This window comes from Chaetodon auriga, chromosome 5, assembly GCF_051107435.1.
Source record: "Chaetodon auriga isolate fChaAug3 chromosome 5, fChaAug3.hap1, whole genome shotgun sequence".
NCBI classification, from domain to species: Eukaryota; Metazoa; Chordata; class Actinopteri; order Chaetodontiformes; family Chaetodontidae; genus Chaetodon; species Chaetodon auriga.
The window spans coordinates 16,444,493-16,465,996 of record NC_135078.1 but is presented as its reverse complement, the minus strand read 5'-3'; the positions used below and the strand labels follow the sequence as shown (position 1 = coordinate 16,465,996).

General features: G+C 42.2%; 1 protein-coding gene across 3 annotated transcripts in view; it reads right to left on the bottom strand.

Moving 5' to 3' along the window:
• Positions 1 to 656: 656 nt before the first annotated feature.
• The window catches only part of dmxl1 (Dmx like 1), a 51,055-nt gene continuing 30,207 nt past the window's right edge, over positions 657 to 21,504 (bottom strand). For 2 of the 3 annotated variants that reach the window (XM_076731320.1, XM_076731321.1), the window contains exons 34-51: positions 18,758 to 18,879; positions 18,161 to 18,418; positions 16,258 to 16,460; positions 15,881 to 16,029; positions 15,550 to 15,635; positions 15,226 to 15,421; positions 14,466 to 14,583; positions 13,974 to 14,036; positions 11,960 to 12,046; positions 10,736 to 10,854; positions 10,237 to 10,384; positions 7,799 to 7,859; positions 7,146 to 7,273; positions 6,139 to 6,216; positions 5,884 to 5,975; positions 5,640 to 5,692; positions 5,132 to 5,349; positions 657 to 3,543 (exon numbers count right to left, since the gene is read on the bottom strand). In XM_076731320.1, coding sequence (XP_076587435.1) covers positions 3,304 to 3,543; positions 5,132 to 5,349; positions 5,640 to 5,692; positions 5,884 to 5,975; positions 6,139 to 6,216; positions 7,146 to 7,273; positions 7,799 to 7,859; positions 10,237 to 10,384; positions 10,736 to 10,854; positions 11,960 to 12,046; positions 13,974 to 14,036; positions 14,466 to 14,583; positions 15,226 to 15,421; positions 15,550 to 15,635; positions 15,881 to 16,029; positions 16,258 to 16,460; positions 18,161 to 18,418; positions 18,758 to 18,879 — 2,419 coding nt within the window. In that variant the 3' untranslated portion in view covers positions 657 to 3,303. The remainder of the gene's footprint in view (positions 3,544 to 5,131; positions 5,350 to 5,639; positions 5,693 to 5,883; positions 5,976 to 6,138; positions 6,217 to 7,145; positions 7,274 to 7,798; positions 7,860 to 10,236; positions 10,385 to 10,735; positions 10,855 to 11,959; positions 12,047 to 13,973; positions 14,037 to 14,465; positions 14,584 to 15,225; positions 15,422 to 15,549; positions 15,636 to 15,880; positions 16,030 to 16,257; positions 16,461 to 18,160; positions 18,419 to 18,757; positions 18,880 to 21,504) is intronic. The other variant, XM_076731322.1, reaches the window with a different exon arrangement.

Genomic DNA, 21,504 nt, shown 5'->3' with positions numbered 1-21,504 from the left:
CTGTATATACAAGGTTTTCACAGGAAAAGTACTGCTGAATGGGTAATGGAAGTAATTAGTATAATACATCTGCCCCAAACTGGAGAGCTTGTGCAGATGTTTCTACATTTTCCCTCATTTCTGACAATTTCTACAATGAATCCTACTGGAGCTAAAATGACGTGAATGACAAACATCAACAAAATGTTTGTTTGTTGAAAATTGTGCTGCTGGTTTTCAAAAAAAAAAAAAAAAAAATCTGCTCGTGTTACATCATTTTGTTTTATTACATCAGTACATTTTCTGTATATTATACATTGATTTACACAATATCTTTATTATAAAATTAGAATTATCTGATCAAATTCACATTTGCAAGATTGAAGAGGGCAAAAAGGAAGAAGTCAGAGTTTAATACGATTTTTTTTTTCTTTGTTTTGTTGAACTGAGTGAGTTGTGTTTAGTCTGCTAACGCCCACTAACAGCTGCACCACGCTACACTGACACAGTAAAGCTGATCCGTTCATTCGCTTTATAAGCAGTATTTGGGGGAAAAAGCGCTTGCTTTGCGTGTATGTGTTTTATTCTCCAGCTTCGGTAAGAGTACATACAGTTTGGCTTTAATAAAAAATTATTTTATTCTCAAGTTACTGCAGGAGTACACGTCATTTCCCAACCACTGTGACGTGGGGAAAACATACTGTGTTTTTTCAAGCCCATGTCAGGACATGAGAGAAAAAGAAATGGGAAACCAATAAGAGGAGGGAAAAAAAAAGCAGGAAATAAGATTACACGTGACTTTTGATCAATCAGTCTGATCCTAAATGTGAACATATTTCATAAATATACCTATATTTGTACACTGATATTCTTCATAAAGTGGCTTTTTTGTCATTGCCCGCTGTTTCTCTACGGCTAGTCCTTAAGATTATGCAATCATTATGAGAAGCCTTGTCTATGCGTCTACATATATACATAAATCTGCTTCATTGAAAAGGTTTTCCTCAGTTTATCCTCCCTGAAATCAAAGCTAATGTACGTTTGTTTCCCCACAGCAGCACAGCACGGTTCTGTGGGTAGTCGGCTTTGATGGATTACGCTCCTTCAGACTAAACGGCTATTGGACAGCTGAATCTCTTCCTTATTTATGTGGAAGACGCATCATATTACACACCAACCTAGAATACATTTTTCAAGCAAGTACTGAAGGCAAATGTGCTGCATTTGGATGATATATAAAGAAAGTTAATGGTAAAAAAAGAAAAAAAAAAAAAAGAAAAAAAAGATAAAGTAATTAAATGTGATAAAGGAACTGAATGGCAAGCCAGATAAAGCAAGTCTGCTAATAAAATTAAGATGACTACAAGGCAAACTATATTGTTTCCAAGGCGGTTTTCAATCATGGTCCGTATGGAAAATGAAAGTTTGGAGTCAATGAGAGGGAAGTGCATTGTTATTGGAATAAAACATTTCCACAACAAAACAGAGTATTCATTAAAACTTGTTTAACTGCCCCCCCACCAGCCCCCTTTTCCATTGTCAACAGCAAAGTTTCCTGCTACACGCTCTTAAACTGAACATTTCAAAAAAAACAAAAGCAGCCAGAAAATGGATTATTCATGGTGTCCCATACTAACGAGGGCCGTGTTAACGTTAAGCTACTCTGTGTAACTTAGTATCAACATTAGGACCAACAGTACTTTAGTACTGTGACAGCATGGCAGAAGCAGTTTTCAAAGATTAAGGACACTTAATAATAATACCACTGGTTAAATCTAGGCCGGGATAAACAAACACCGTACTATATATTAATCTTACTTCAAAAGCTTGGACTGCTTCACTGCCATCCGCCCTTGTAGAGTTTATATGCATTACACTACATATACTTTAGCTTAATTTTAATGTGCAAATAGAGTAAGAGAGATGGCGCATTCAGGTCGTCCATGAAGACTAAGGAAACGTGTAGTGGCACACATGTAAACTCAAGTCACAAATTGAAGAATATTTTTACATTCTGGGAAATACGCGTCTTCGCTTTCTGGCAGAGTTAATGATACATGAGAGGACTGACACTCTCACATCTACCCGTTAATATGAAGCATTAGCCAGCGGCAGGTTAGCTTAGCTTAGACTGGAAATGAGGAAACGGCTTCGTGTTGTTCGTTTAGCAGTCTGAGCCAACCAGCTGCTGGATGCTGCTTTACACAGAAGTGATCAACATCGGTTTGATATCAGTCTTCTCTGCGAGAAAGCAAAATGTCAAACTATTGCTTTAAATTGAAGATGTGTTTATTCTTTCAACCTTTATAAAATCAAAGTGTTCATTTCAAGTCAGGCTGGGCGAAGCCATCAGCCCATAATTAAAATGTGAAGCAATAAGTGATATGACATTGACATCCTGTAATGGTTAAAGTGTGGTTTGATCGTGACAAAAACCTGGTCCTCTGCTCTTCTTCTGTGCTCATAAATGTGTGTGGAGCACCAGAATGCGCCATGAATCCTTGTGACTGGGTATAATGTGCTTTGTACGATGTCCACTGGCCTTACTGCGTTGTGCTGAGCGGGTTCAACAGTGTCGTCCAGTCTCGCGGTGACGTTCAGACCCCTGAAGGGATCACTCGTCATCCCCGCACGGCGCACTGCAAACGCACTCTCCTGCATGTCATCGGCCGAACACTCCAGCAGTGATTCCAGAGGAGCCTCCGCTATCATGACCTCTTTACTAATATGAGCTAATCGATAAGGTGATGCTGTATGAGAAGAACAATGCTGCAGCTTTAAACTCTTCACAGTCTCTTGTCACTCCTGCTCCTTCTACAGCTTGTGCAAAAGAAACAAACAAACAAAAAAAAAAAACAACAAAAAAAATCAGGGTCTCCACGTGGTGTTCAGTGGAAGCCGAGTTTGTTTTGGAGAATCTCCAGCTGGGTTTCTGTCTCCTGACTGTGCCCTCGGCCGTTACGCTGTGCCCACTTTAACTTCCACTACAGTTTAAAACACTTGTAGAGGCTCCTGTGTTTGGTCGGCTTCTCGTGCCACGCAAAGTGCGGCAGGTGTGATCTTTTCCAAAGCCCCTCTTCGGCCCCCGGATCAGACGATGAAGTGCTCTCACTCTGTGAAAGTCTGTAAATCCAGTCAATAATCCCCCTTCATTTACGCTGATAACATCATTGTTCTGTCATGGCATCATTCCCTGAAAATGAACCCATGACAGCCACTGTTCCAATCAGGGATTTCCACAGCGGGCGACTTTGCTTGATCGTAAAAATGCACTTCACATTATTCGATTAAATTGCTTGAAACACCTTATTTTTCTACATTTGTCTATATGATGAACTTGACATCGTTCTTGAGGTTGCCGTGGTTGTTGTTGTTATTGACAACACTGAAGCGGTTGGGGAGGATCCTCATCTTCATGGTTCCGTCGGCGCCGCAGGAGAAGATGTGATTGGCCGGGCCCACCTCGATCTGCATGACGCCTGTGCCGAGGTTCCTGAACAGCGACTGGCGGGCGTGTTCGCTGGGAAAGGTGTAGAGCGGACACTGCGTGGCCAGGCTCCAAACCTGAGGAGTCCAGAGAGGAAGAGTTAGCACAGAGATCCTCTGAAACAGCACTAAAGAACAAGCGCTGGTATCATTCCAAAACCAAGATAAACAGCTTTCTGTTCAAACGTGTTTTATACGTGTGTGACTCTGAATGCCCAACGGAAAGCAGAGGAACGAGAGGACGTCAGAAATTCGTGTTAGCTGCAGAGAAGTTGGCAGGCTGCGGGTCTGAGGGAGAGCTGCAGGGGGAAGGAGGGGACCGGAGAGGAAATCTGACCAAAGCTGAACAGAAAGTGGAAGGAGGAGCAGTCACGAAGAAGAGCGAGCGAGGGAAAGAGCGGAGGGCGAGAGAGCGACAGTTTGAAGAACAGTTTGTTAGCTACTATATAAGCAGGATCGTTTTTACTTCCCATGATTTCATGGAGGCATCACAACATGCCCTTTACTTGATCCCACGCACGCCGTCGTGGTGCTTTAAACACCCGCTGGTTCACATCCACAGTTGAAAATGCTCCCCAACAGTTACACTATTTACTCAAGTTAAGCCTTTAAAAAAACAAAAGTATATATTTGTGACCTGTTTTCAAAGATTTACATCTTCAGTAGGAACCAATGAGGGTCCACTGAGAGCCATGCTGAGCTCTGCAACGTATTTGATGCGTATTCCCAGCCCAGGAGCGTTACTATTTGATAAGTCTGCACATATTAGTTAATCTTCCTGTTCCACTGACTCTCATCAAACACTTTAAAAGCTCTTATAGTTTCAGCACAGCCATGTTAAATTTTCAATCAGCCAATATACGATTAATGACTTCAGATGAGAGACATCAGACACGACTTCGGAGGGTTTTGTGAGCAATCATCCAGAATGACAGTCACTTGAATTTCAAGCAGATGTGCACTGCACCATTTCTTGTACGTCTGTGTGACGCAGCAACTTCATCCTTGGAGTGACAGCTGTGTGATCTGCGCCAACATATCCAAGTCTACAAGATGAAAGACCCGCTGTCTCTGAAAATATATGAGCTGAAGACGCTCCCGTCTCCTGCCCGTTCACTCAAAAGCACTTTCCTTTGCCTTTTCCCGTTTCACCTTACACGTGTGTCTCCGTCATTCAGTCGCACTGTTGTTCCCTGCAGGTGGTTAATCGTGAGTGTAACACTGGTTTACACTGACTCTGCAGGCGCGAACTGTCTCTGTGGAGCAGGGGGAGAGCCATTCACACCTGAGGGCCAAACCCCCCTGCAGGACTGTTGAGTCAGCCACAGGTTAACTTTGTGAAGAGGAAATGATCAAAACTGTTTTTTAAATTTTTAGAATTACTATTCCCAGTGAGGCTCTCATATAAAATGAATGACTTTCCAAAAAAAAAAAAAAAAAAAAAGTCACAGAACCTCGATGACTTAAAATTCTCCAACAGAGCGAACTGTCTGGTTTCCACTTGCAGCTGACCTTGAACGCTGCCAACAAATGCTCATAAATATTCATACATCGCCCTGTCTGGAATATCCCTCTGAAAATTTCATATTTACTAAACTGAAATTAATTTAATGGCACTAATTAACATGGAGATGCAAAGTACTGGAAAAGAAGTCAGCACAAATACCTTGATGTTGCCCTCCGATGATCCACTGATAAAGCAGTCCTCAGTTGGATCAACAGCCAGAGCTTTGACCGGCGAGTCGTGGGCCTGGAAGCTCTGCCGCTGGTGCCTGTGGGGAAGCTCCAGGACGCTGATCCAGCCCTTCCTCCCGCCTGTGATCAGCAGCTGCTGCCTGGGCGCCATCGAGAGCACGGTAGCACCGGACTCGTGGCAGCAGAAAGCTGGAAAGCGAAAGGGGAAGAGTGGGGAATAAGATGGATAAATCAGAAGGAATGTGACAGAATCAGGCATTAAGAGAAGAAATCAAACAGGTGGACAGAGAGGAGAGGATGTGATCAGAAAATAGAGAAAAAAAGCCCATTTTGTTTTAAAAGTTGTTTGCTTGTTTGACCCAACAGTCCAAAACCCAAATATATTCAGCTAAATGTTAGAAAAGACAAAGAAGATTCACATCTCACAAGCTGGAAACAGAGATTTTTTTGACAAATGCATTTCTTGTGCTGTTTCTTACCATGTACAAGGCTGTTCGCAGGAGTCACCAGAGTGTCCCACAGACACACGTTCCTGTGGAGTCAAAAATGACCAAATTATTATCTATCCCTTCTACCGTTTTCATCAAAGGACACGGTATGATCCCTGTTGGCCACGGTGCGGTGGAGCCGAATGGAAAAGGTTCAGCTTTTAATTAGAAGTTGGTGGAAGAGAATTCATTTGGGGGGGCTGGAGACAAAATTCTCCTTCCAAGCCTCTCGTACCTGTTGTCTGTGGAGAGACCCGCAGTGGCGATGAGGGAGGAGGAGCCCACAAAGACAAAGTCGTGAGCTGTCTTGTTGTGGCACTGCAACGTCTGGCAGAGAGAAACAAAGGAGATGGTTAGTAACAGTGACAGTAATAGAGAAGCAGGAGAGCGGAGAACAAAAATGAGAATGACAGGAAGAAAGCGCGAGGACACTGAGAAGGTCTAGACAGACGAAGACGAAAAAACAAACGCGGCTCGGTGGGTTTCTTACCAGATACGGTTTGGGGGTGTTTCCACTTGTGTTGGTCTGCCAGAGACTCAAACCTCCATCGGCATCCACGATACCAAACTACACAAAACATTCAGAGAGCAGATATCAGACTTTGCTGAAATTAAGTTAGAATCATCCTGTGTTTTACATAGACAGACAAAAACATATTGCCCGCTGCTCCTCCTGCGTTTGCACACCCACTGAGAACCTGCAGGTGATTTGGACTGGCCTCAAATTATCTTCCCAAACTCATCGCCGGCTTCAGAAGTCCAAGAACCACTTACATAACTAAAATCAAGTGCTCTGCATGTCCTCTCGTTCCCATTTTTTTTAAAATACATATTTCACTGTTTTGGCCAGAACAGGCAGATAAGATAGCACTGGCACAGGAGAGGCACCATCTGAGGAAATTATTAGCTTGAGGCGAGTGCCTGAGTTCAGAGCGCTTGAATCACTCAGCTGAAGAACAATGTGTGCTGAAGCCAAACTCCCCACTGTGGTTTGTGCCTGAACGGCAAAGCTGTGAGAGAGGAAGTGTGAAAATGTTGCTGAACCTGACGGGCTCAGAGCCGTGTTGCAAAGCTCGGAATAGTTTGACGTCTGAATGGTGGCAGTTCACTGTTCAAACGGTTCAGGCTGTACACGGCGAGGGCATCGCTAGGTCACGCACCTGTTCTGCATATGCTGCATCATCTGTTATGACGGATGGACTTAGGTCGCTTGTGTTGGGAATCATGTGGTCAACTGCTGCTAAAAACAGATTTTCTTTAAAAATATATGTTAAATATGTTATTTTGTTATTGCTGTTTTGGTTCCTTTGGCTTTTGGGTTGTTGACATTTCTTATTTTCTGATTTTTGTGTTGCATTTCTTGTCTGACTGAAGCTGTGGTTTTTGGGTTGTGGTCTTTTTATTGCTGTTGTTTCTGTGTGGACCCCAGGAGGAACAGTGACTGCTTTATGGACATGAAAAGAAAGAATAAAGGAAGCGTGTGTGTGACTCTGTAACCTTGTTTCCCTGGTGGTTGAATCGTATCCTGGTGACTCTGGAGTTGCCTGGACTTCTGAAGCAGATGATCTGCTGGGAGTGACCCCACTCGAACATCCTCACGCTACCATCCTGAGCTCCAGTCAGGTCTGCAAAACAGAAGGGGGTGGGGTGGGGGGGGTGGGGGTAAGATCACTTCAGCTCATTTTCCAGTGCATCTCGATGAGCGTTCTGGTCCCAACATGGGGTTTTGGCATTTCTTTGTTCTCAAAAATCATCTATTTTATATTTGATGAAGGAAAGGGTTTACTTCACACACACACACACACACACACACACACACACACACACACACACACTTCAACAGCAGCTCTTACGACCTGCTGGGAATTATTCCACCCAAACACCTCACAACCAAATCCCCACTCTGCAGTCTGACTGGAAAATACAAGGTTGTAACAAGTAGGGCTCACTCAGCCTTTTCTAAATCAACAGCAGCACTGGGACCGGAAGAAACAAAAAGTTTGCCTCTTGCTAAACATCCATATAAGAGAAACTTTTTGGGTGATGCAACCATCCTCTACAGGCTCTTCTTAACGTGAGAAATATGTCTGATCGCACCTTCAAGAGGCGGATACCTTTCTAATCTTCTGACAGATACCAGCTGTACTTACAGTAAGGCAGTGTGGGATGGGAGGTCATTCTCCTCACATTGTTGATATTTCTCTTGATCATCTGGGAGAAGAAAAAATGAGGAGGAGGAGGTTCTTAGTCAGCCAATATTAGTAGAAAACAATGCATTATGATAGAGGGGGATTCTTTACAACAGGGACAAGCACACTGCGAAGTAATAGTACACAGTTACAACAATATTACACTACTCTAAAGCCTTTCTCACACAGAATACATTCATTGCTGCCTTCCTCATTTGTTAAAGCCAGTTTGTTTTTTGTCTTCTTCATAAATATTACTATTTGATGCAGACATTGGAGGACTGCTGAAGTTTGAAATTCAACTTGCTTTTGAAGCCTTAATTAACCATCAGGAGCACGAGGGATACTTGGCCCTGTGCTCACAGTCAATACAGTCATGAACACTCATCAGTATGACTGTGCTCAAGCACAGAATAACTACACATTAAGTGGGGACTCATATTTAACTCCCATCACATGCTGTATGTAAAGTGTTTTTGTGGATATTCACAACGTCATTCATTGCTGGTTGGGGTTAAGGTAAGGCTCGGGCTCAGGTTTTGGTAAAAACACAAATCGATGGGGAAATGGACTTCGACACACCAGCCTCATTATTTTTGTGGTTGTGGCTTTGAGGCTTTTTTTTAAAAAACATTTCAGACTTGTTTGATATAAGAAGAATCTCATTAACAGCTTCAAAGTGAGCTTGAAGATTTGTTCTTGAACTCAGTGCAAAACTGGAGTAATGTATGACATCACACGACCCTGGACAAGAGTCTGAATGAACAACAACGAGCAACAGATGTGTTACTAAGTCTGACGCGGTAAAACTAGTGTTATGAGTTAAGACTAATGGCCAGAAAAGTGTTTTTGAAGAGCATTACAATGTCACAGGACGCTCAGATACTCCCTAAAAGCAGCTGACTAGTTGATTAATTGTGGGGGGATAGATCATATTTTAACAATGATCACTTCTCATCAAAAAGGTCTTAAATCCAACCAGTAAAGGGTTAACGGAGGTAGGACCAACCTGGGGGCTGGGAGTCCTTAATTGGCTCTGAGATGCTCTTTACAAATGAGCCTTGATCTGATCACTTAAAAGAATTAATAATTATGAAGCCAGGGTGAATATATGTAACGCTGTATTTAAGCTCCAGCATGAATGGATGGTTATTCTATCATCACATAACGTAAGCTGTCTTAATAGACTGCAGCTCAGTATTTTCTGTCCTGTATTGTGACTGGTGGCCCAGAGAAGCGGATTAACAGCAATGAGTGCCACAGATTTATTTATTATTGTCTCTGAATGTATTCTGCTCCACTCCTGAGCACACCGCCTGACTGGTTGGTAAAATAATTACAGCAGAGGGGCTCTTACTGTCCAGTCTGCATATCAAGAGCAATGAGCAAGCTTGTTAATATCAACAAACATGACTCACAACTACTCGATTCAACAACACCGCTACCGCCGAAATCAAATCAATCTTCCTCCCCACCGCTAACGCCAAGTTTCTCTGCTCAGCTATTACAGATTTTACCATTAAAAAAGCATAAAAATGATCGAGGTTTGGGCCTGGTGTCTCACCAGCTGATGTTGCTGGAGTCAGCAACATCGTTGTTCCTTTGTAAGTCAATGAGGGAAGCTAATGTTAGCAGCCATGGTGCTTTTGGCAAACTGAGCCCAGAAAGAAAGAAGATGAATTATTAATTAGTTATTTAAACTGCTTTGAGGATTTTGCTTTGAGTACAAAGAAGGACAGGTCCAGAGCAACAGGCATCATCAGCAGTGAGGAGTATACTGAAGCCATGACGATCATCACTGCACTGTCTGCCGAAGCGTCAGGGACCCTACTGCTCATTTTAAAGCTCATACATTTAGAGATGCTCCAACATTTTTCAGCATTGTACAACAATAAAATAGCATGTCACAAATAAAAACATAAATAATGATGATAAAATGTTTACTGTGATAGATGAATTATCTTAAGCAAGTGTCAAGACTTTTTATACGTGTTTTCATGCAGTACAGAGATTAAGTGAAGCAACGGCTTCAAAAAGGCAGAAAAACAAAAAATCAGGAATGCAACTAACAATTATTTTCAGGATTGATTAATGTGCCAATCATTTTTGTGACTGAATGTATTTCAAATGGCTCTTATAATACACAGTATTTTAATGTTCAATTTTGACTGTTTTCTCAGTGTTTTCTTATTTTGTGACTAGTCAACAAGTCTAAGTTTAAACGTCTATTTAACGATCAGGGAAATGAGTTGTTAGGAAGATCCCCAGCTGAACTGGGGAAGATTTAGCTCTGTATATATGGCCCTTCAATCAAAGATAATGATATGGAAGACAATAAAGAAAGAACAAAAAATAGCTCAGGTAATATCATCACATACAAATTCAGGTCTAGAGCTCACCACAGATGCACCCCGGCCTGTCTGCACTCCACCCAGCCACGGCATGTTGATGGGTGTGCCGGGGCTACTGTGAGTGTACGGTGTGGTGCCGTGGAGGGCTGCAAAGTCGTCGCGTGCGTGGACCACCAGGAAGTCATCACTACCAACACTACGGAGACAGAATAACTGTTAGGTATGTTATGTAATTTCATACTAATCCTTAGAGAAAAATAGCAAAATCATGCAAACATTGTTCTGTTTACAAGAAAACTTTTTTGCTGGCTATATCCATATCTCCATATGTATATCCATCCAAACCTGGGCACACAATACAGATGCATATACACCACCTACACGGTCATTACTGAACCAATCACATTGCAACAGGCCCACACTCAGCTTAGCTCTGTTGGTATGAGGGTGAAAAGGTGACTTGATGTTACTCTGGATGAACCCTCACAGCCGTTGGCCTCAACAAGTCCAGCGTGCACACACAAACACGCACAGATCAGTCTCTTACCCTTTGGTTTCAGCCTCATCGTCATCGATCCACGTCAAGATCTGTGTGGCCAAGATGGATGACACATCCAACTCCTGAATGTCATGGGTGGAGGCCATGACTAAACAATTTCTGTTTGCCTGGGGGACGGACAGAGGCAGGAGGCGGGGAAGGAGAGAGGCGGGTGATAGAGAGGATAAGGGTAAAAAAAAAAAAAAAAGGATGAGGCTTAATGTATGTGCAAAATCTGAAAAAGTTAGAAGGTCTGCAAGAGTGAGACAAACACTTTATCCAACTCTATTCTGCCTGTAGTGAGAAAACCATAAGTTCTGCTTTTAATGACGACCTGAGGGGCACCTTCCTTTGATTGTTGTCGAGAAGAAGCCAGCGCCATTGCTTCCCTTTACATAAACAGCTACATTCAAGGCAGTCGGAGTCTCTTTGTATATCAGACAAAGAAAACGTGGGCTCAACAACATCAAAGGGGCGAGGATATGGCATAAGAGTTGTGCCACTGGCCAAAACAGTTTTTTTTGTTTTGAATTTGAACTGTGTGCTCTGAATTTGAAGGTGCATTGGTCAAAGAGAAACGAAAACTTCAAAAGCAACATACAAAATTTTATTTAATTGGCAAGTAGCAAATCTGTTTTTACCATAGTGGAAAGCGCTGTTACCATACGCAGCAGGACTGAAACCACTTAAACCTGGAGACACGCAACACTGAAACACTAAACACTGAGCTAAATGCTCCACCATGTCCAAGAGCTAGTTGTTAACTTTGTCGGCCATTTGGTGCCGGATAGATAGCGTACAGTGGGTTAGAGATCTTTCACTAAAATAGAGTTGCCTGCTGCAGCTGGAAACGAGGTTGATGAGCGGTAACACTGGGGAGGAATGCACCAGCTCCCACACAGGGTTAATGAAACACTTTATTTTGCTGCTTGTGTGCAGTTTCCTGATAGATACAAGTAAGATTTGAATATTTTGATGAAAGTCATGTCCATATATCTATGTATTTAATGTTTTCTCAGAATGACTTTAAAGCAGAGATTACTATGGAGAACTATAACATTACAAAACAAAGTGAATTGTACATATTACACTAGAGCTGCGTATTCTGAGTTTTAAATAAATAGACTGGTGCTGACCAGACAAACTGTTAAAGCAGGCCTTAGTTGGAGACGCACTATGCTTTCCTCATAGTATGTTGTGTTGTTCAATGACATCTGTGTAAAATAGTTGTACCTTGTTGATGGCAAAGGCTGTGATGATGTCAGATTCCTTGTGAATGATGCGTGCCTTTCCTCCAGGGCAGCCCAGATCTGACTCACTCTGCACAGACACACACACACACACACCCATGGAGACTCAATCATTACAGTTGAAATGTTGGTTAACATTCCCTGCAGACAAAACAGCCATAACTTCAAATACATTTCCTTTCATGCCACAGAATCATGGCCTGACAAGATCCACGACAGAGGCTGATGAATGAAATGTCATTTGCTGAAGAAGATAACAGAGCTGATGTTATGAAAGAACAAGGGCTCAAGCTAACAGTGCATTCACATGACATTGGAATAATGGGAAAAATGAGGTCCCCTGCCTGGGAAAGTTCACATGAATATATGTATCTATATGAATCTTCTATAGCTCTTCTTTGTAGTGTCCATGTTGTTTCCACATTACAACGTAAGAGCACAACGAAGGCGGGAGAACGAACTCAGGAAATAAGACCCTCTGAGGAGCATGTGAATGCACTATAACTGCACTATACTTTGTGATCCATGTACTCTATGGTGTTTGTTTGACTTGCCTTTTGGGGTTAGGAGAGGTCATGTGAGGTGCATCAGGCCACACAGTTAACCACAGCAGCACACATAACTGGATTAGTACCATTAGATGGCATGAGCACATGCACACTGTACCATATATGTATGCATAGTAGGATATACTGTTGCTCTTTATATTGTATAGAGATGCTAAATGTCGATGCTAAAGTTGATCAAAATGAGACAGGCATCCTTTGAGCATGAGATTGAATTAAAGTCTTTACAGCATTTATTCAAGGGGAAAAGACCATGTCTTTTTCTGTCAGATGGAATAAAGTAAAACTTGACTTGCAGAAATCTAAATATGGTGGTTTGCCATTTTCACAGAGCACATAATCCCTGTGGGATGCAGATTCACTGCGACAGTGTTGGGCCCATTAATCAGAAGCTATTCAGCTTCATAGCTTGTCCTCTGAGAGACTGGGTTAATTAACACGCAGCCAAATGGAGTAGCTACAACGTGGCAGCTTGCACTGGGTGAGCCAGAAGATTAGAAAACCCTCTATGAAGCATCAGTGTGCAGTGCAATTTAAGATTTATGGCTCATATTCACATGAATATTCAGATAGCTAAATGTAAGATTAATATCAAACACTGACAGGAACATACAGAGTTCATGGCCCAGAAAACACATGTGCTGTAATTCTGTCAAGATCACAGTTTTAATGTTTCTCAGATTATATGTGACAGGCCACATTTACCATTCTACTGCGGCAGGCAAATACATGGCACGTGATGTGCACACTCCCATATCTAATCAGTGGTAGTTTGTGCCACCCACACTGCAGCGTGGTGATGTGAGGTATGTTTCTGAAGGTTTCACAACATCTACACAGATTATGTATTAAGTGGTCTTGACATATCAGAAGCAGTATTTGTTAATAAATAAAATGTCACACGTTTTTGTGAACATGCAGCAAAAACTGTCAGATAAAACGATGCCATTTCCTGCTGCAGCCTGGTTCTCTGAAATTTAGACTTATGACTGCCTGTCACATACGGTAAAGAGCGCTGGTCATTTTCTAAGAGATTAAAGGTGTTTTTTTAATTATACTAAAATTTACTATTGCAAATGGCATGGTTTTATTTATGAGACATTCAATTTTCAGGATTATAATCTCCCAGACTCTACCACCACAAGAACGGCGGTGTCACACCACAGGGCTGGGCATTGTTTGGTGTTTTCAAATATGAGTGCCGATACCTTACTTCACTGAATATAAACACGCATAAAAAAATTATTTTGAAAATCAGGAAAAGTCAGATCAAGGAATAAGCGAATGAGAGTGAAGATCTAATGAAATCATTTTGGTTTCAGGTTTCAGTACTTGTGGTCACGGACACAGTTGGGTCAGAACTGAGATTTGGTGCCCAGCCCATCCCCCACCCCGACACCATGAGTCCCAGTTTATCTGAAGCAGCAGTACCTGATGGTTTCCTGTCTCCTCCATCCCTGAACATTTCATACTGTCAGTCTGGTCCTCACCCGACTTTAATGATTGGGGAAGCAGCGCAGGGTAGTCACACAAACAAACAGAAACACACACGCACGCACAAAACACACACAGCATTCAACAACCAGTGATGAACCATGCGGTCAAACACACACGGAAACTGAATTATTATGCTGTTAATCAAACAGGGTGTAATTATTTGAATAAAATTACAGCATCAACATGCAACTGGGGGCAGTAATAAAACATGTGGTTGGCATGCAGAAACAATAAAAGCACAACAGGGATGTGAAAGCAATTATAATGCAGTGTGCCTGGCGATAAATACAGATACAGAGACATGTTGTGGATTTTATCATAGAAAAAACAGTTAATGTGTTATTCAGTGAGAATTATTACAGTGTGCTAGCTGTGCAACATGGAGACAGTTCATGCAGTGGGTGGCAGGTTGCCAACACGGCGTACCTCGTTCGGGTCTCGTTTCTTGGTAAAGATGTGTCTGATGAAAGTCTCCTGTACTTGTTCCTGTTTGACCAGAAACTGCCACAGACGCTTCACTGGCAGCGCTGAAGGGTGGCTCGTCCTGAAACAAACAGAACACCTCTCGCATATTAACACTAATGCTCATTAAATTAGCTGTATCAGTTCACTGAAGCGCAACAAAATGTGTTGGAAAATATTCTTTGTGACTCGGGCCATTGGTGCTGATCTGAAAACTCCACATATCTGGTGCTTAAGGCAAAACACGACAAAAGCACATGCAGCAACTGATGTTCCTCCAAGAACAGTGAATCCCTATTGTATGTACTGTACGAGCCATGTGGAAATCTACAAGGGTCGCAACTGCTGAGGGGCAAAACGTTTCATCTATGGAGATCTTGAAGGTCCATAGAAATACATTTCATGGTATGGATGTGTTGTACAGAAATATCTGGTGCTGAAGGCAAACTGTAATCAATTAAACAGGGTAATGTTGACATTAATTAATGATGTTTAGAAGCTGAAGGGTAATATCTGTAGGCTTGAAGCGATATCATAAACGACAAGTCAATTGCTTTGTTTATGCAAAAACAGAAATTTCCTTCAGGCCCTGACAGAACAGAAACATGTAGATTAACAAACACACAAAGGCAGACTGACTTTAAATTCAACCTAAATAAAACCGATGCATTTAAAACTCCTCATAATCCTTCTTTAACTCATGTTACCCAGCTCACAGTGGTACCTGAATGGGGTGTTGGACGGTTCATACAGGGCCTTGTGTCTGAGCAGGGCGGGACCAGGTGTTTCATCCTGAAGGTGGGTGGAGATGTACTTGGAAGGAGGGCCCCCGAAGATCTCCAGCCTTTTCTGCAGCACCTGCTCCCAGCGCTGCAGCGTCTTCAGTACGGCGTGACACAGAGGAGAGCCCACAGGCAGATCTGTGGTAAATCGAAGCAGCAAGATGGCAATACGATGAGGTAAGACAGGCAGTGAGAAACGGGGCGCCACTTAGCTACATCCTGGACATTAGTACATCAGAGGGTGTGTGGTGTAATTTAGTGTTTACCTAAAAGATCATATCCAGCCATTGGGTAAAAGGATTTGAGGTTGACCAACACCAGCTGAACCATTGCCAGACGCATCAAACACCAACTGGGAGGAAAAGAAGCCATTAGAAACCAGTTACGATCACTGTTAATAGATGGGTCCAAGGCTGCTTTCAAAAGAACTGGTGCCATAAAGATTCAGACTAAATGTGGAGCAAAATTTAGAGGCAGTGCGACTGAATACAAAGTCAACAGAAAGACATAAATACATGCAGGTTTACTCCTGACAGCTTGAATTGAGGTGAAGATGAGTCACTCTCTGCAGTAATACCCGCTCAGCACTGTCATTACCTGTATGAATTGTGGTTTGAATGCTCTCTTTGGGGAGAGTTGGGGTCAAACACATCTTCATATTCATCATCCTCTTCTTCTTCATCTTGACTGCCCTGGCTCTCCTCCGAGTCATACTCAATTCTGCTTTCTGACGGTGGCAGTGAAGGCTAAAAGACACAAGAATACAACAGCAACAATAACGAATATGACTTACACACGTAGGAAAAACAACATACACTTTCTTTTACAACAGATAAACATAATATTAACTATAACCCTACAATAATACGGATAAAATACAATTATGCTGTTATACATGAAGGCTGAATATTAACTATTATCTGAAAAGTCAATACACTTAAAATTCTAGACTCAAGACGTTTTCTCTGGATTACCTTGGCGATAAAATAATCCCAAATGCTGAGCTCTGGAGGGATGAATCGTTCTTTAAATATGGAGGTAGCTTCCTGTTCCACCACAGGGCCATGCCTGGGACTGGATGGACCCTCCCGCTCTATTCCAGACTCCTCTCTGGATCCACTGCGCGACGACAGAAGTCTGAAGCGTCTCGACTTCCTGTCTGAGCCGCTCGGTGAGGCTGGGGTGTCGAGAGAAAGTGTTTTCAGCTGCTGTCACGAGCTGTCACATCCTGTACAACACATGCAGTGGCTTGCAGAAGTTTAGGTACCGCTAGTCAAAATTTCTGTTACTGTGAATAACCGAGTGAGCCAAAGATGACCCGATTTCCAAACAGCATGACGTTAAAAATGACAGATTTCTTCAATATTTTAAGCAACATTACTTTTTTATTTACGTCTTTTGGGCACCCTGCATGTTCAGTACTTCACAGAAACTCCACCTCTGGAAACCACCACAGCTTCTAAAAGCTTTTTGTAGCCAGAGTCTTTCAATTGTTGTTTGGGGGATTTTCACCCATTCTCCTTTGCGCATTCAGGCAGGACTGGCTGCCACACAAGCCCTGAGCATGATCGATCCACCTCCATACTTGGCAGCTGGAGAGGTGTTCCTTTCTTGAAGTTCTGCATCCTTTTTCTCCCAACATACCTTTGCTCATTGTGCCCAGAAAGTTCTGTTTTAACTTCATCAGTCCACAGGACTTTTCGTAAATGCATCAGGCTTGTCAGACGTTTCTTTGCAAACTTCTGATGCTGAATTTTGTGTTTTCTACTGATGACTCTTTCTTGAAGGTCATATTCATGCACAGTAGAACAGTGAACCACCACTGCGGAGTCTGCTAAATCTTCCTGAAGGTATTTTGGAGTCAAAAGGGGGTTTTGTTTTGACTTTCTATCAATCCTATGAGCAGTTCTCTCACTCAAACCTTTCTGAGTTCGGCTGCGAGAAAGCACTGTTTCAAAAGGCTGGGCTGGGATCTGGTCTTCCAGACGTCAACTTGACCTCCAACGTTCCTCTTAATTACATTAGGACTGCATGAACACATTCTGCTGTCTTCTTGTTGCCTTCTCCCACTCGGTGGGCATCAATTATGTTAATTTTCAGAGTGCTAGGCAGCTGCTCCGAGGAGCCCATGGCTGCTGATTGTTGGGACAAGGTTTGAGGAGTCACAGTATTTATAAAGCTTTGAAATATGCACCACTTGCCCTTCTCTAATGGTGACTGTGAACAAGCCAGAGTCCTTATTGGCTAAATATGATCTGAGACCTTGGTAAAACTTATCTCAGAGCTCAAATCTCTTGGGCTGTCCAAACTTTTGCCAGCTGTTTCTTTCCTTTTTTCCCTCTAAAAATGTACAAAACAAGAATAATGCACTAATCTTGCTTAAAATATTTATGATGGTTCATCTTTAACTTTATGAATTTTGAAAATCCATTTGAAAGTCCATCTTCATCTTCGTTTAACTACTGACTGTAACAGAAATTTTGACCAGGGCTGCACAAACCTTTGCATGCCACTGTACCCCAAGCCTGCTAATGACAATTTCATCAGCTTTAAATATTGAAATATCTTCCTAAAAACAGTGTATAAGAAGCAGTTTGAAATGCATTTTGTCAAATAAACTGGAGTTACAGTTGGATTACATCAGATTTCCTCTGCCAACAATGAGAGAGTAGCACAGGCAGGGTGTGAGGGAAATAGCTCCCACACTAATAGGTTGATGGATTTCACTATGACCTACAGACGGGAACCCAATTAATTTAGCAGGACTGATTTGATTTAGCTGCTGGGTCACCTCCAAAAGAAAAACCTCACACAGAGAGACATCCACTCAGGCAGATCGTCAGAAAAACTAGATGGGCCAACCTAATCCTGACAAACCTGGTGGGGGTGTTCTTGTTGGACTGTTGGGTTTCTCGATGACAGGGATACGGGCGCCCCCTCCAAACACCGTCACCCAAAGCTTGCTGTTGAGGGGATGGGCCGCGATGCGGAACAGCTCATTGCTGGAATGGGTAGCCATGCCGTGAACAAACAGACTGAGGAAGACAGCAGTCAGGATCTCACAGAGCAGCACGGCCAAGCCCGGCTGGCTCTCCTCACCTGCTGAGCTCAGCAGGCGAATCAGAGAGGTGATACCTGAAGAGAGGGAGGGGAAGAAAGGCAGAGAGAAAGGACAGATGAGAGAAAGACTGCAGAATTTGAAAAAAAAAAAAAACACACCAAGATCATGTTTGCATTTGATGAAACAAAGCAGAACGTAGTAAGTCAACATAAGTTGGATAATGTGCACATCCAACCCCAAACAAAAGAACAGGAGAGGGTATCCCCACACTGAAATTTACAATCTCACAAACATTTTAATGATGCACTGTTTACACATTGTTGGTTTGGCTGTTTTTCATGTTGACAATTAGAAAGATATGCTTTGTTTCTTTTACTTCAGGTGAAAAAATGTGTTCGGTTGGGCTGATTTACCTGGCCACTGAGCAGGGGATGTGTTGGGCTGAACAGACTCATCCATGCTGACAGTTCTGACTGGCTGCTTCTGAGACAGCAGCACACTCTGATACACGATTCCCGTGAAATGGTTCACATGGCTGCGCGAGATTCGACAGACATAAGAAGAGAACCACACGCAGTCAGCGCGAGGGCACACAGCAAAACATTCATATTAAATCTGAAATGCTGGACTGAAAAGTGAATTTTAAAAAATGGGGTTAGGGGGTGTAAATATATAATGTCTAAATGTTTTACTTTAAATGTTTTAACTCTGTTCTGATCTCTGGGATGATGTTTCTAAGTAAGAGGCACCGCTGTCAAGCTTTGTTCTGTCAAGACATGAAATACTAATGGGCTGCACCGCAGGTTAGCCTGTCTATGCTGTTTGGTAATAGAGAAGAAACGCTTCATGATGAAGAAAGAGTCAGTGCTCAAGTTCTCACGTCGAGTGGCTTTTCAACACATGCGCGCAAGAAAAACCTTGGATGGTTGAAGAGGAAACTTTTACAGAGAATATGGAATGCTTAAATCACCAGGGAGTCTATTAAGTTTCTAACATAAGTTCCCTTTTAAGCTTCTGTCAGAAAACCAATTGCCTCCACATCAAAAAGATTTGAAAAGTCAAAGGGAACATCATTCAGAAGAAGGAGCGGCAGTCACTGCAGTCTTAATGTACTTCTAACAACAAGGTTCCTCGAGCACGACTCCAGTGCTTTTCGGCTTCATATGGACGTACCTGTTGACTGTTTTCCTAACGATCAACACAATGACAGAATAACAGAGGGAGAAAAAAGCAGAGCATGTATCAAAACGTTGCGGCAATACTCGACTCCTGCAACCTATATCCTGAAATATCTTTTAAAAAATTCACACAGCCTTTTAGACTCGCTCTCTCGCTCACACTCAAGAGGCAAAAAACAGGAGCACAATTTCATCAAATCTCTGCAGCGACACACCAGGAGAGTTTAGATCATAATTACCATAACAAAGACGGTGTTAAATTAGAAATAGACTTGCTAATTTGGCTAGACTGTTCAACTGACAGTGTGTGTGATAGATGGCCCTGTGTGTGCGTACGCAGACTTGCTATATAGTGAGGGCTGTAAGAAGTTTTTAACTAACAGAGCGAGGACATGTTCAGAAAGTTTTGGCCGGTCCTCACAATGTCAAAGGTCTGTTTGAGGGTTAAGACTTGGTTTTACGGGTTAGACTAGATTTAGGTTAGGGTTAGGCATTCAGTTCAGTTATATTGAGGCTTAACATGCAAAATTAAGGGACAGCTAGCCGCAAGCTTTCAGCAAAAAGATCTCATTTGTCCTAACTCAGCACTACCCACAGATTAGCCAGGAGTTTGACAGAATCATAGCTAAGATGGCGTTGTCAGGAGCCACTGTCACTGAGCTTCACAATGGCTCTTCAGAAATCCCAAGTGACGTCACGTGCATGTTTTGAACAGTCTATGCGTTTCATCACATCACTTAGAATTGTATTAGGGTTGAAACACGAAGGTCAGAGAGCTTGTTCTGAAAGATTTTTGAATGTCGTCTCTCTTACACACAAAAAATGTCCCTTTTTGACAAATGATTTACTTGACACATGCAATTCTACCTCTGGGGCTGTAAAGGTTCCAGTCGGGTCAAGCATATGTAAAAAAGATTCTGTACAACATCCAGCAATCAAACATGCAATCTGGCAGAACGGTGACAGGAGCTCTGACAGCAGCGCAGCCGTAAGCCAAAAGGGTTATTAAAAGGGTAAATAAAATACAATCACACACACACACACGAGCACACCCACACATAAAGTTTAAATCCTTCTTGTCAAAGTGATTGGGAGTTATGCTACATACTCGTCTTAAATAAACAATGTTCCTCCCATCTGTCAAAACCAAAAATCTAATAAAGTATGTACAATAGGAATGACAAACAGCAGCCTTGCAGCTTTCATAAATCATTCTCAACGCGATCAAAACAGACAAGTGACTGTCATATTTTTGGTGAGCAAACTTCCAACATATTTTCTCCTTTCCCATGACTTGAATCACCACTGTAGCTCTTTGTAAAGCCAGTCTAAAATATGTGCTAAGATGATTCTTCATAATAATCCTGCATCAGCGGTGGAAGAGGGAACGCTAATGCAGACTCCTTCATTCCAACGACTGTCAGACTGTTCAACTCCAGCATCATTTAATGAAGCACTGTGTTGATGTTGTTTCACATCACAACATCACAAACCTACTTTTTGCATGACTCCATTATTTATCACATGCTTTTACACACACACACACACACACACACACACACACTTATTTCTATTCTTATTTTTTTACTCTTTGTATCTAATGTATATAGACTTCTATATTTGATTTTATTTTGGATCTTTTTTATCTATTGTTCATTTTATTTTGTGTCTTGTTATTGTCTATTTGTTGTAACTGTTCTGTTTGTCTACCTCTACTTTTTACTCTGCTGTTGTAACAAGTAAAACTTAGTCTTATCTAATCTTAGAAACAAAGCCTGAAAAGCCTTTTTCCACTCTGGTATTACATTTGTAGTGTTTGACTTGAGATGTATGTGTGCATTACCCTCTCATCATAAAGTATGCTTGGCTACCAGTAGTGATGTCCCTTTCCCTTTATCTCTTATCATTCTGCTCCAATAAGTCTAAGAACTGTCTAACACACAACACACAAACACACACACACACACGCACGCACATGTACA